The 16,381-nt window shown below is 37.0% G+C and overlaps 1 protein-coding gene across 4 annotated transcripts in view; it reads right to left on the bottom strand.

The window, feature by feature from the left end:
• The window catches only part of RASAL2 (RAS protein activator like 2), a 382,125-nt gene that overhangs the window by 193,611 nt on the left and 172,133 nt on the right, over positions 1–16,381 (bottom strand). For all 4 annotated transcript variants that reach the window (XM_028488596.2, XM_007105300.4, XM_007105301.4 and 1 more), the window contains exon 2: positions 2,918–3,045. In XM_028488596.2, the coding sequence (XP_028344397.1) occupies positions 2,918–3,045 (128 nt within the window). The remainder of the gene's footprint in view (positions 1–2,917; positions 3,046–16,381) is intronic.

Here is a 16,381-nt window from a genome sequence, read left to right as displayed (position 1 = left end):
CTCCATACTGTTCTCCATAGTGGCTGTATCAATTTACATTATTCCCACCAGCAGTGCAAGAGGGTTCCCTTTTCTCCACACCCTCTCCAGCATTTATTGTTTCTAGAGTTTTTGATGATGGCCAATCTGACCGGTGTGAGATGATATCTCATTGTCGTTTTGATTTGCATTTCTCTAATGATTAATGATGTTGAGCATTCTTTCATGTGTTTGTTGGCGATCTGTATATCTTCTTTGGAGAAATGTCTATTTAGTTCTTCTGCCCATTTTTGGATTGGGTTGTTTGTTTTTTTGTTATTGAGCTGCAAGAGTTGCTTATAAATTTTGGATATTAGTCCTTTGTCAGTTGCTTCGTTTGCAAATATTTTCTCCCATTCTGAGGGTTGTCTTTTGGTCTTGTTTATGGTATCCTTTGCTGTGCAAAAGCTTTTAAGTTTCATTAGGTCCCATTTGTTTATTTTTGTTTTTATTTCCATTTCTCTAGGAGATGGGTCAAAAAGGATCTTGCTGTGATTTATGTCATAGAGTGTTCTGCCTATGTTTTCCTCTAAGAGTTCGATAGTGCCTGGCCTTACATTTAGGTCTTTAACCCATTTTGAGTTTATTTTTGTATATGGTGTTAGGGAGTGTTCTAATTTCATACTTTTACATGTAGCTGTCCAGTTTTCCCAGCACCACTTATTGAAGAGGCTGTTTTTTCTCCACTGTATATTCTTGCCTCCTTTATCAAAGATAAGGTGACCATATGTGTGTGGGTTTATCTCTGGGCTTTCTATCCTGTTCCATTGATCTATATTTCTGTTTTTGTGCCAGTACCATACTGTCCTGATTACTGTAGCTTTGTAGTATAGTCCGAAGTCAGGGAGCCTTATTCCTCCAGCTCCTCTAGGGCTACTCTTGATGGCTGGCATAGAAAGCGATAAAGTACATAAGAAATTGTTTTAGAAATCATTCATCATGGACAGTTATTTTATGGGACTAAAGGGAGCCCATGCCTGGATTACTCAATTGATCAGTAATATTTAATCTGTGTATTATATCTTGGTTCTAGATAAGCAATGCTCTTGACCTTATGCTATCTATCTTTAGGCTATTTAATTTCTTACATTACTAATTGAATAAAATGTAGGTAAGGGCAAAAAGATGGCAGATGATATGTTCATATCACTCCTTATTAATAGCTCTGATAAAAGACTGCTGACAGAGTTGATTAGTTTAAATGCACATGTTAAATTATCTGTCTATTCAAATTGGATAATTAGAAATATTCTACACTAATATTCACTCTATCAATTTTTATTATATATCTACTTAATAGAAACAAAGCAACATGTACTATATTGTTCCAGAAAGGGCTGACCTTTATTGAATTATTTTAATAAAATTAAGTTTAATTATATTACAATACTGGAAAAGGGTCATGGGTAGGGAGATGGTAACAAAAGTAAGGGACATTTTTCAATGGTTGGAGAAAAAGAATAACCAAGTTCATAGAGGACACATTAGCCAGGCCCTTGCAAGTAAGAACTGCCTATGAAAATAAAAGAAGAAACTGAAATTGCATTATTGCTATGACCTTGCCTTTATGATGTTAAAGAATGCTGAGTAAGAGAAGAGATGCAAAAGAAAAGGGACAGAGGGGGAGGAGAGAGAGAAGAGAAAAGGGAGGTAGAGATCCATAGACTAGAATTAAGAAATGTGATTTTTGCGCACTGCTTCCTCTGAACTAACTTTTCCAGAGGGATGGCTTATGAAATTGATATTCTACCTACAGCTTTCTAGTTATTTATATATTTTTTTGGCAATTAATCTTTCTCCTTCATTGAATGAGATCTCCTCTTCTCCTTCCCTCCCATTATCCCTCTTCTTGTCAAGATCATACTAATTTTTTTATGTTGCGGAGCTCGGGAGTAGGATGGTTTTTTGGCCTTGCCAAGTCAACTATCCAATAAATCACCAATAAGCAAATGAATTATTTGGATGTGGAAGGATTGGTACACTGTAATAGTTTGAGGAGTAAAGTAGTAATAGTATACGATAAGTTCAAGGGTTTTTTCACTTAGAGGGACAGAAAGTTTACCTAGAACTAGATGTCTGTGCTAATTACATTCTGTCTGCCTCTCCAGATCTACTCTCTGCCCTTCTTTCCCTTGCTGTGCTTCAGGAAACAAATCTCTACAGAACACCTCAAAAGCAATCTTTTCCTTTGGCTTCAAGTTAGGTTTAGCCAGTAGGTAACACTGGCAAGAAATCAGAAAGCAGGAAAGAGACCTGGTGTGTCTGTTCTCCCTTGCTTCCTCCCTGCTGGTCATTTTTGCTTTGGTAGAGGCTGTGTTCTTTTGTGTATAGCCATAGCAACTGTTATGCAGCCCTTTCATGCAACTACAGTTCTCTGGGTTCCAGAAACATTGCTCCCTTCTCTTGCCCTGAAAGTCTAGGGTGATAACTGCTTTCTGCTGTTGCCAGTTCATGGGTACTTTATCCCCCTCTGATGGGTCCCCTATGCTGCCCATGCCTCTGTATAGTCCCTTCGTTAAACCTCTTTCAATTAATCTGCTGACTGTGCTATTTGTTACTTGTGAGGAGCTAGACTGATATAATTTCCAATAGCCTCTGTGGACCACTTTCAGGGCCAGGTCTACACAATCCAACCCATTCTCATTCTAAATTACTCAACTCAGTATCTCTTTCACTATTCCTTAGTGAAAATCCAGCCCTGTCTTGTTGACGTCACGCCTTTGCAGCAAACACGTATCATCATGATGACATCAGCAGCCCCTTAGACCCACTTAGAGTGTATCCTTCATAAAGTCTCCATTTTCATAAATGCAACTCATCAGGATGCAAATAAAAACTAGATTATTTCAGGAATTTGGTCAGAAAAGGGAAGTAGCTTTTCTCGTAATATCCACCTCACCTCCTTTTCCTTGTTGAGCAACACCAGCTGGCTGTCTGTGAGGATGCAGTATTTCCGCTCCCATGTTGTTGTGTCGGTGTAGGGTGACTGGCCACAAGACAGACGATGGGTAGGTGGCCCTTTCACATCTGTGTGACAAACACAAAAAACAAAAGTGACAAATCATTGCCATGTTTGGTAAACTCTTAGTTCAAATGTAAGATTCTTCAAAATCAAAGTAAGGAGGTCTAAACATAAATCTAAATGGTAAACTGAAAACTTAAATTCCTCTGAAGAAAATAAAAAGTTATATACAGAGGGAAAATTTTGCCCCATAGTCTGCAGAAAAGAAGGCTGAGACACTAGGAAGAATTGTTAGTACAAACTTGACAGAGTAATCACCAGTGTGCATGCACTAAAATTATGAGAGGTCACTTCAGAGCAAAACTAGTATCATTCAAAAGAAAGAGGTGGGCGTGACTCAGAGACAAGAACAAAAGATAGACAGTCTTTAGGAAGAAGATGATATTGCATGTACACTCAAGAGTGCTGCTGATCCAGTACTGAAGGAGTGAGTTATTGGCAGCCTATGTTTTCAAAATAACTTTATTTCCAGTCAGTTGTAAGATTTAGAAATGGTTAAACTACAGCATCATATTACCACTAGAGGCCAGTAAGATCTTAAAAACATAGAAGGCAATTTCCTCAAGGAAAGATCTAAACATATTACCATCATGTCATGTCTCTTAAAGGTGGAGGCACACAATATCAAAGTTAAATGTTTCAACCCTTCTAAACGTCTCATTTCCTGTTAATTTTTTTCTTTTATTAAGGTATAATTGACGTGTAACATTATACTAGTTTCAAGTGTACAACATAATGATTCAGTATTTGTATACACTGCAAAATAATAACCCCGATAAGTCTAATTACCATCTGTCACCATAAAAAGTTACCAAAAATTTTTTTTTCTTCTGATGAGAACTTTCTAAGATTTATTCTCTTGGTAACTTTCAAATATGCACTACAATATTATAATCACCAAGCTACAGTTGACATCCCCATGACTTAAAGTGGAAATTAGTACCTCTTGAGACCTTTCACCCCCCTCACCCACCCCCCCTTCGCCCCCTTCCTCTTGAAAATCACCATTCTGTTCTCTGAATCTCTGAGTTTTGTTTTGTTTGTTTCTTTTGGTTTTTAGATTCTACATATAAGTGAAGTCATACAGTATTTGTTTTCCTCTGACTTATTTCATTTAGCATAATACCCTCAAGGTCCATCCATGTTGTCGTAAATGACAAGATTTCATCTCTTTCAATGGCTGAGTAGTATTCTATTTATCCACCAATGGACACTTAGGTTGTTTCCATATTTTGGCTATTGTATATATCTTTTCCAATTAGTGTTTTCATGTTCTTTGGATAAACACCCAGAAATGAAATTGTTGGATTGAATGGTAGTTCCATTTTAATTTTTTGAGGAACCTCTATACTGTTTTCCATAGTGGCTGCACCAATTTACATTCCCACCAACAGTGCACGAGGGTTCCCTTTTCTCTATATCCTTGCCAACACTTATTTCTTGTCTTTTTGATAATAGCCATTCTAACAGGTGTGAGTGATATCTCATTGTGGTTTTGATTTGCATTTCCCTGATGATTAGGGAAGTTCAACACCTTATTATATACTTGCTGTCCGTGTATATGTTTTCTTTGGAAAAATGTCTATTCAGATCCTCTGCCCATTTTTTAGTCAGACTGTTTTGGGTGTTTGTTTTGCTGAGTTGTATGAGTTCTTCATATATTTTGGATATTAACTCCTTACCAGATATATGATTTGCAAATATTTTCTCCAATTCAGAAGGCTGCCATTTCATCTTGTTGATGGTTTCCTTTGCTGTACAGAAGATTTTTAGTTTGATATAATCCTACTTGTTTATTTTTGCTTTTTTTACCTTTGCTTTAGGGGTCAGATCCAAAAAAATCACTTAAAAACTCTTTAATATGAACTGTTTGTTCATTTGGGCTGTTGAAAAACTTGGAACATATTTTAACCATAAGTACACATTAGATCCATTGAGTAAGGCTTTTATGACAGTTCAGTATATATTAAAAGTTCTTTAGCCATGAAGGACTAATTCCTCTCAGGAATATACTGCAGGAAACATTTAAAATACATTACTTATTACTATTTAATTATTACACTAGAGGAGCACCTCAAACTGAAGAAATTAGAAAACAAACACCCATGAGTGCAGGAGAGTTGTAAATAATAAATAAGCACATTGTACCTATTAGGTGAGAATCTTCATTATTATTACTTTCTAAGGACTTTTAGTCTTTTTATCACAGGATGATAGGTATTCCTGGTATTGACTGACTTCAAGGAAATTAAAATGATTTTCTAGATGTTTTTATGCTATAATTATTCAAATATGCATACCTATAGCTGGAGATCTGTAGAAAGTAAAGAAGTTAGTACTTAGGGCATTAGGTATATGTCTCTCTTCTTGCATCCCCTTATGTGCTCAATATTATCTTCAGTGCTCCTTCTGGTTTAACTTCTTTGCTCTCTAAAAGTCTACCTAAACTTGTTGCTCTGCACGCTTGGGGAACTTATCAACTACCCTCCAAAATAACTCAAAATTCAAGAACTAATAACATGACCAGGGCTTGGCTTGACATGTTACTAATTCTTAGAACTAGTTCACTGTTTTTCCTTTTTCCCCTTGTTTTTCCGCTTCTATCTCCTCTGAACCTCGCAAAACCAGTACATGCTGCGTCGATAGCTTCTCCATTCCACGCCAACTCTCTCTTCCCTACCCTTAACTCTTTTATTTCAAGCATTTAAATTAATTTGAAGTTTTCTTTATACTTCAAATTTTCCTAAAATTATCACAAAAAGCTTTAAAGGAACTGACTCAATCATTTTTGACACAGATAAAAGATTCTTGCCTGAACTTAAAAGCCATGTCAAAGCTGATTTTCTTCACATGATTTGGATAAACAAATGGGTTAGATTTTTACCACAATGTAGGCCTATTTTTAGAGTCAAATACCAAGACCACTTCAACAGAGAGGGATGCACCTACTTTATGTAGAAATGTGGTGGTTTTGTGGCCTAGACAAGTTTTCATTCAAATGACTAACCTTCTTATGTAAGTTGGCCGTGGGTGACCTAAACTGCCCCCTGCAATTTAATCTGAATAGTAATCTTATGATCCACACTGAGCAAGAAGACATCGACAGACTGTCCATAAAATTAGAATATAGGAAACTGTACTACAGCAGGAAACCCAGTTTTCCTGACAAAATATAAATCTGCATCAGCACTGAATTTAAAAAAACCTAAATTATCTTCCCTGTGTCATCCTGAGTTATTTCTCTTACAGTCTCCCTTAATGCTCTCCCCTTCTTCAACTGGAGCTTTGTTCCTAGTTTCTTCATGGTATTGTGAAACAAGACAATGTCTCATAAAGCATATTGGGGACCCCAAATTACTCCTCTCCAGGGCTAAAGGTAGAATGAAATAGGGAGCAATACTTCTATATTTTATATTTTTCTGTCAGTCTAAATTATGAGGTTGATTAGCCACATTATAAATTTTATAGTTTCACATTTTTTTCTACTCTTTATTATCCACATTTTGATCATTTTATAAGAATGCATAAAAGGAAGAAAACAAGAAAGAAGTTAGAATAAGTAGGATTTTTTGGTTCTTTTTAGCATTTCTGGATTAAGGTTTGAAGGGCACTTTAAGTAACAATTTAAATAAATTTTTTAAACCTATAAATTTAATGTATTCATTCTATCTTGTCCTCATTTCCATGGCTAAATGAAGGTTTAATAGTACACTTGTAAAGCCTGTTTACTGAGACTATATTAATAGGACAAACTCAGATTATTGTCTTATTTCACTTTACCAATTTCTACCAGTCCTCCCCCCTCCCTCCCTCCTTTCCTCCCTCCCACCATCTTCCTCGCCTGCTCTGGTGACACACTTCTAATTTCTGACCTCCAATTACATTTAGTATCTAAAATTCACTATAGAATACGATAACTACCTTAGAATTACAAATAAGAATCTTAATAGCAAAACTGGAAAAAAATTTTATATTTGCACTGTCCCATTCCTATAAGGATACTAAGGATATTGGATGCTGGCCTTATTACAAAAATTGAATAATTTTAGAAACATTAAAAAGAATCAGCAGTTACTCAATGAATCCCACTGGAGAGTGCTTCTTTGAGACTGGATAGTACCATGTAGAGTAGTAATTATCAAAATTTTTTGATCTCATGATCCCTTTAGACTTTTAAAATTGAGATTTTTGTTTCGCTTTGTTTTCAAAGAGATTTTGTTTATGTGGGTTATATTTATCAATATTTACCATATTAGAAATTAAAACTGAGAAATTTTAAAAATATTTATTCAGTTAACAACAATAACAAACCTACTGCATGTTAACATAAATAACACATTTTTGATGAAATGCAACTATTTTCCAAACAAAACAAAATAATTAGTGAGAGGAGTGACACTGAAGTTTTGCAAATCTCTTTAAAATCTGGCTGAATAGAAGACAGCTGGGTTCTTGTATCTGTTTCAACTTTTAATCTCTTGCTTTATGCTGTTTTGGTTGAAGTATAAGTAGAAAATCTAGACTCACACAGATATATAGTTGGAAAAGGGAAGAGTATTTTTTTTTTATTTTATTTTTATTTATTTATTTATTTTGGGCTGTGTTGGGTCTTCGTTTCTGTGCGAGGGCTTTCTCTAGTTGCGGTAAGCGGGGGCCACTCTTCATCGCGGTGCGGCCTCTCACTGTCGCGGCCTCTCTTGTTGGGGAGCACAAGCTCCAGACGCGTAGGCTCAGTAGTTGTGGCACACGGGCCTAGTTGCTCCGCGGTATGTGGGATCTTCCCAGACCAGGGCTCGAACCCGTGTCCCCTGCACTGGCAGGCAGATTCTCAACCACTGCGCCACCAGGGAAGCCCAGGGACGAGTATTTTAATAGCATTTTCAGGTAACTGTGGCTCACCTTTTCTAATACTATACACAAAACTGGCAAGCAGTTGCTCCTTAAAAGTAAGTAAATTGTGGAATTTGACACCACTTCAATAAACTTTTCATACTCTGTTAAGTTAAAAATCATTGGTCACCTTGCCCTTTGAATGGATCTTTTTACCCATATGCATGATTTTGGGGCACTCTGCATTGATCATTTAGGAAAAAATGGTTCACTTAGTTTTGCAGATCTTCCAAACATTGACACTTTTCATTACATAATATCAAAAAATCACATTCATTAATCTTCAGAAAGTCTTGATCATCAGAAAAGTCTTTAAGTACTGGGAAGCTGTCAAGCTCCATGTGGCAGATTCAAGTTTTCCAAAATACTGATCTTTGTTTTGGATCTTAAATTTTATCATCGTCAATAAATACTGTTGTTTTTTTCCCCTTAAGAGACAGGTTTGTGTCTTTTTTTTTTCCAGAAAATGGATCACTTGTGGCTAGTCAGGAAATCCCCTATGCTCACCATCACCCTTTTTAAGAGAAGAGAAGACAAGCAGGAGATAACATATGACTCTTCTTTCTGGTGAATTATTTCCTTTAGCCTAAGGTTTGCAAACAGCCCTTCTGCTGCCTCACTCTCAGTCTCAGCAGCACCAGGGGCTAAGCACGGGTGTTATTCTAACTCTGCTCCATCACACTTAACTGATAACAAAGTAATAAGTTCCTTAAAGACATGACTGACTTAACATTCTTTACCAACTATTCCTTGATAAAGGTAACACTTTTCTTTGCAGAAGAACTAATTTTAGTTTGGGAAGCAATTCCTGTGATGGTTCCACTTTGCTTCTCCCTTCCACAGCACTAGTACACAGTTTGCACTGCACCTGATCACTCGTGCCATGCAACAGCAGGCAGAGCAGATCATTTCGTTTTCCTTCACTTTTTAGATATGCATTAGAAGAAATAAGTCCCATAATTGCAACATTGGGCCAAGCACAGCTAAAGCAACTATATGGTTTGGGTAACTGAATGGAATGTTATGAATGATGCCATGTTAAGATGACAAATGGCAGTCAATCACAGCTTGCTCTTCAATCCTAATAGACCACTCACATCTACAGTTCAAACTCTTACCTAAACAGAAAAACAGAAAATACTCAAAATAAAATAATTCATTTATATACTCATCCTTAGAAGGAAAAAATGGGGTCTATACGCAAGTTTTCTTAAACAGTCAAGCACTGTGCAAATTTAAGAAAAGTGTAAGAAAATATAAGTCTGGCACTTAAAACATAACCATGGTGTTGTATAAATGATCAAAACTCAAGATCCTTTTTGTACCTCGTGTTCCTGTTACTGGTAGAAAAACAAACTATACTAAGAATTAAGCTCAAACACTATGTAATACTCAATCTTCTTGTTATATTTAGTACCTCTTCTTATATTAATATACCCCCCATGCCTGCCTCTTTTTGAATTGAATCTCATCGCTTTCCTTTAGGGGCAGCTGCTGTGTGGAAAGAAGTAGAGCTTTTAAAAGAATGTGATTCTTAGAGGAAAAAGGAAAAAAAAAAGTAAATAGCTTACCACTATTGAGAGATCAGTTTCTGGGGTTTTCACAATTGGTTATACTGCCAATACTGTGTCATTATCTCACTATAGGGGAGTAGAAGAAGGCAGACTGCATTAAAAAATAAAACTTATCAAGAGTTTGGCAGCATTAAAAAAAATTTTAATAGCTCTACCTCTCTCCACAGTTATCAAATGGAATAGAACACAGACCTAAATTTGCATCTTTTCTGAATTGTGACCTGTTTGAACCACAAATCACTGAGCTTACAGTGAAAACTATCAAGGAGATAATATGTGCAGGCTTCTCAAGATTCCTATCAGTCACTCACTGCTAAGTCACCAAGCCAATTCAGTCAGCTAGGTCCTGACACAACTCAGCTGACTTACATGAGAGGTGAAAAACCTTGCTTGTTATCAAAAAACCAATGACCTCAAATGAGTAAGGGGAAACAAACAACTAAAATATGAGACTATAAAGCAGTAAAAGGAAGCATTTCGCATTTGCTCTTCAATACAATCAACACAAATAGAACGTACATCCCTCTTATCTAAATTTAGTCCATTTCTGAAAATGTGTTGGATGGCAAATTTTCACATAATGGAGACTATATTCTGATTTTAAGTGGAAAAAGAATAATTCAGTTCAAGCCCATCTAAAACTCCCAATTAATTTCCCCCAATATTAAGTATTCTTAAGCCCCCCATACAATCCACTAAAAATTTCTAAATTAAAACTAAACATACAAAATCATTTAATATTTAATAAACTTGTTAGTGAATACATTTGCGCATATATACGGTATTGGATACAAGTTATATTTTTCTTTTTTACTGCAAACGTGTTCTGTAATGTAAAGAAACAATTATCTGTTAAAGATGCATAATGAATGCAAATAGCACAACAAAATAAAATTAACTATGAGGTTTCAAAAACTAACATCACTTTCATAATTTTATTTTTTCTCACAAATAGGTAAAAATCATATGTATAGTACATCGGAACATGTGCACAGCCAAGTTTTTTACTTATTTATTTATTTATTTATTTATTTATTTATTATTTTTTGTGTGTGTGTGTGGTATGCGGGCCTCCGTCTGCTGTGGCCTCTCCCGTTGCGGAGCACAGGCTCCGGACGCGCAGGCTCAGCGGCCATGGCTCACGGGCCCAGCCGCTCCGCGGCATGTGGGATCCTCCCAGTCCGGGGCGCGGACCCGGTTCCCCTGCATCGGCAGGTGGACGCGCAACCACTGCGCCACCAGGGAAGCCCTCACAGCCAAGTTTATATCTTTTAACTTTTTGTCTTTTGTCTCTCAGCCTTTATCATTTCCTAACATAAGAGCTTTTCTAATCCTCCTAGCCTCACCTACTTTTCACAGGCTTTTCCATTATCTTAAAAGATAATTGGAGCTTCCCAGGTGGCACAGTGGTTAAGAATCCGCCTGCCAATGCAGGGGACACGGGTTCGAGCCCTGGTCCAGGAAGATCGCACATGCCACGGAGCAACTAAACCCGTGCGCCACAACTACTGAGCCTGCGCTCTAGAGACCGTGAGCCACAACTACTGAAGACCGCGTGCCTAGAGCCCGCGCTCCACAACAAGAGAAGCCACCACAATGAGAAGACTGCGCTTAGCTACGAAGAGTAGCCCCCGCTCACCGCACCTAGAGAAAGCCTGTGCACAGCAACAAAGACCCAACGCAGCCAAAAATAAATAAATAAATTTATTTTTAAAAAAAGATAAAGATAATTTAGACTGCATGAAACCTTTAAACAACATTATCATGAAACACAATCCTGTTGTGAAAACAACTGATTCGCGGACAATAGTCTACTCCATATTCTGTCACTCAGATTAATGTGCAACTTAATGTTTTTGGCCAGAACATACATGCAAGTTTCTTTCAATGATATTTCAATGTGAATAGTCAATTTTAAGTTAAAAATTTCCAAGAGATCATAGCAAATATTTCAATGGTGAGAGCTCTGATATCGAGGGATACATTTCACATTACAGACAGTAAAGAGAAAAAAAAGAATATAGGGAAGCAAATAATGATGAGAATCAAGTGGGAGAAGAAATTTAAAAAATAAAGGTCAACAGGATAAGAAATGCATAGAAGAGGAAGGAGGAGAGCCTTTGGGAAACAAATCAGAGTTGAAAGATCTTGAAGGTCAGTAAATCACACTTCCTCAATTCATAGATTAATAAAATGAGGCTCAGAGATATAAAATTACTTGTTCAAAGTGACACATCTAGCACAGTTATCTTAGAATTTAGTCTGATATATAAACTAGGATTTTTTCTAGCATATCATAAAGCTTCTCCTTGTTTTTTTGTTTCATTTGGTTTTGGTTGTAATTCAGTAAGTATATTTATGCACTGTGTGTAAAGCGCTGTACTCAATGCTGGGGATCTAACAGTGAACAAGACAGACCAAGCCACTGAACTCATGGAATTTAAATTTAGTTGAGGGGTCAAATAACGTACAATTAGCATACGATTAAACAATTATGATACACACTATAAAGAAGCAGTATAGGGTGCTGTGGGAGCACAGAATGAGAGCTATGGACTTAGTCTGGGGCATTATTGCAACTGAGAGCATGGTTACTGGTGTGTCAGTATGGAAAGGAGTATAAGTATTAGCATTTCAGACAAATGAAATCACAGGCCCAAAAGCCCTTGAGGAATAAAGTGGTTCTGCTCCTCTAACAATCTGAAAAGGAGGCCCCTATGACTGATGCATGGGGAACAAGAAGGTAAGTGCAGAGTTAGAGAGCTGGTGAAATAGTCCAGGCCGAGAACACCCAGAGACCTATAAACCAAGTTAAGGATGTTGATCTTGATCCTAGGAAGGAAAGGAAGCCCCCGAAAGGTTTTAACAGGAGAGTGACACCACTGATTTGCATTTGTGTGAAGAGGTGAATGGGGGTTTCATTTACTGAGACTTGAAGATATGGGGAGGGGAACGGGTAAGCTGTGACAAAGTGAGAGAGTGGCATGGACATATATACACTACCAAACGTAAAACAGATAGCTAGTGGGAAGTAGCCGCATAGCACAGGGAGATCAGCTAGGTGGTCTGTGACCACTTAGAGGGGTGGGATAGGAACGGTGGGAGGGAGGGAGACACAGGAGAGAGATATGGGAACATATGTATATGTATAACTGATTCACTTTGTTGTAAAGCAGAAACTAACACACCATTGTAAAGCAATTATACTCCAATAAAGATGTTAAAAAAAAAGAATTCTGGAAGAAGATTAGGTTTGAGGGAGAAGCTGATGAATTTAGTTTGGGTCACATCACGGAAAAAAAAAAATCATTCAAAAGCTAGGATCTGTCTATCTAGGTCTAAGACTTCTAACCTTGGCCTACAAAAGAACCCGGAATTACTTCAAGAAGTCCACAAATGCCTTATTCAAATTTCATTTCAAGAAATACATGGCAGCTACTAGGATAAAATGGCAGACTGAACATATAATTTCAGTCCTTCTCAAAACCCCACTGATGGGCTTCCCTGGTGGTGCAGTGGTTGAGAATCTGCCTGCCAACGCAGGGGATACAGGTTCGAGCCCTGGTCTGGGAAGATCCCACATGCCGTGGAGCAACTGGGCCCGTGAGCCACAACTACTTAGCCTGCGCGTCTGGAGCCTGTGTTCTGCAACAAGAGAGGCCGCGACAGTGAGAGGCCCCCGCTTGCCACAACTAGAGAAAGCCCTCGCACAGAAATGAAGACCCAACACAGCCAAAAATAAATAAATAAATAAATAAATAAATAAAATTAAAAAAAAAACCCTACTGAAACTACAGTAAAGATAAATTTATATGTAGAGACAGTGACGATAACCCACAGCAACAGAGAAAACAGAAATAGAGAGGAAATAAGTAAAATTTTAGAAGCTATAAAGAATACATTCAAGTGGTAACTGACTTAACCAGGCCTGAGAAAATTGAATCCTGAGATAAGAGTGAGAAAAGGTAAGAATCAACCCAATTTATACTAGAGAATCCTCAAAAAGTTCAGGGATAGGCCAGCACTAGGTATCTCTCAATGGGGAGAAGGGGTGGTCTAAAACAAGAACTGGGTAAAACTGATTTAAGAATGAGAGTCCCCACAAACATAGAAAATAAACTTATGGTTACCAAAGGGGAAGGGTGGGGTGGGGAGCAGGGGGAGAAATTAGGAATTTGGGAGTAACATATACACATGACTGTATAGAAAACAGATAAACAACAAGGACCTACTGTTTAGCACAGGGAACCATATCAATATTTTGTAATAACCTATATGGGAAAAGAATCTGAAAAAGAATATATATATAATATGTAAATATATGTATAATCACTTTGCTGTATACCTGAAACTAACACAACATTATAAATCAACTATACTTCAATTAAAAAAAAAAGATGAATCAGAGTCCCAAGATTCTCTCTCTATTTAATGAGTAACTATCTCCCCAACCCAGGTAAAAGAACAGAGGTTTGCTTGCTTGGAAGGGTAAAATAAGGGGTGGACTAAAGGATGACTGTCACAATTGAGAAGAGCATCCTGGAAACGTTCAAGGAATGCTTAGAAGTGCTTCCTCCAAAGTTCTCTTCACCCCCCATTTGACTCTCATAACAGGCAGATAGACTTGTACTCACCAGGCAGGCAATTAGAAGAGCACTCTTTGGGAATCAGATCAGCTCAAGAGGAAAGAACCAAAGATACTAACCAAAGGGGCTCTCCCAACAAACAGCCCACCCAGATCACCTTATGGTAAAGCCCTCAGTGGACAATATCATACTCAGATATTCCAAGCAATTTTCTTATAATCCATTCTTAATCTGGAGCAGACAAACAAGGATTACCAGAGATCAGAGGAAAGCCTCTAGAATGAGAAAACAGAGATCAAAACAAACAGAAAAAGGCAACTTGAAGGAGATACAAGTGATATAGGAGGAAAAAAACCAAACAGCCACCATTATCCTCAAAGAGACATGAGAAGTAATGGCATCCATGAAACAAAAACAGGATACTTTTCATAAAAAACAACATTCATAGAACTAAAAAGAGCTTCTGATATTAAAAAATGATCGAAAAAAATATAAAACAAAATTCAACAGTACAAGTGGAAGATAAGGTTCAGAAAGTCCCAGAAAGCAGAACAAAAAGACAGAGATGGAAAAGAAAAAAGGAATACTGAATAATGATTAAAATATATATATATATATATATAGATAGATAGATAACTATGACAAGGAAGTTGGGATGACTGTATATGACAGCTTAATCCTCACCTATCATAATAGAAAATCAACAAAAAGCTCTAAAATTGATGAATAAAAATGCAGTAGTATATGCATATTGTTTAGAATAAAGAGATGTATAAATGCCAGAATAAAAACTAGAAGAGTCAGAAGTTCATGTCTCAGAAAAAGGGGACAGAGGTAAGGAAAACCAATATATTCTGTTAAGAAAGGGGCAGACACCCAAATGAAAAATGGGCAAAAGACATAACTACCACTTCATAAAAAAGAGTATCAAAATGTCCACTTAACATGTAAAAAGTTGCCCAACTTTATTAATCATCAGGGAAATGCAAATTAAAACCACAGTGAGATATTACTGCACACCCACCAGAATAGCTATAATGAAAAAGATACAGTGTTGGTGAGGATGTAAAGTAACTGCAGGTGGGAGTGTGAATTGGTAAAATCACTCTGGAAAACTGACAATATTTACTAAAACAGAACATATACATATCTAGCAATTCTACTCCTAGATATATACCCAAGAGAAATGTGGACACTTATTCAGCAAAAGACATGTGTCAGAATGCACACAGCAGCACTATTCTTAATAGTAAAAAGTAGAAACAATCCAAAATGACCACAAACAGAATGGATAAATTGTGAAAATTTAGAAAATGGAATATTATATACCAATGAGAGTGAAAAAACAACTACATGTAACACCATATATAGAGCTCACAAATATTGAGCAAGAGAATTCAGACATAAAAGCTGTATAATGGCTTATAGAAAGTTCAAAAATGTAAAATTCACCTACAATATTAAAGTCAGCATCATAGTTACTCTTTGGATGTACAGTGACTGAGAAAGGACATAAGTGAGTTCCTGGGACGCTAGTAATGTTTTGTTTCTTCAGCAGGGTCCAAGTCACTCAGGTATGTTGTCTTTATGCAAATTCATCAAGCTATACACCAAGCTACAGGATTTGTGCACTTTTCTCTGTATACATTATATTTCAATAAAAATTATCTTTAAAAAGATTCTAGATCTTCTGTTTATAAGTTGTGTGACTTTGGTCAAACTACTCAACCTAAGTAAACCTCCATTTCTTCATTTTTAAAATAAGGATGACAAAGCAACTATTCTCTTAGGGATTTCTGTGAGGTTCAAATGAGATAATACATATCAAGTGCTTCACAAATGCCTCACACATACTAAGCACAGAATAAAAGTTTGTTAGTATTATTATTAACCACCTGGGCATTAAAAAGGTAGGGGAAATCACTACATGGTCCCATTTTGAACAAATCTAACTCATATGAAACATGAATTTAGCTGTGTAGTCAGATGATTATATTCAAATCTGCTATTTACTACTTCTATGATTTGGGGCAAATGATTTAACCTCTCTGATACTCCTTTCTCAATTATAAAAGAGAATAAGATCATGGTATTGTGTGTGTGTGTGTGTGTGTGTGTGTGTGTGTATGTGTTTAGAGATAATTTTTAAAATAGATTAAAAGTGGAAGATAGGGCTTCCCTAGTGGCGCAGTGGTGAGAGTCCGCCTGCCGATGCAGGGGACACGGGTTCGTGCCCCGGTCCGGGAAGATCCCACATGCCGCGGAGCGGCTGGGCCCGTGAGCCATGGCCG

Source organism: Physeter macrocephalus, chromosome 4, assembly GCF_002837175.3.
Source record: "Physeter macrocephalus isolate SW-GA chromosome 4, ASM283717v5, whole genome shotgun sequence".
NCBI lineage: Eukaryota > Metazoa > Chordata > Mammalia > Artiodactyla > Physeteridae > Physeter > Physeter macrocephalus.
This window is presented reverse-complemented; position numbering and strand designations above follow the sequence as displayed.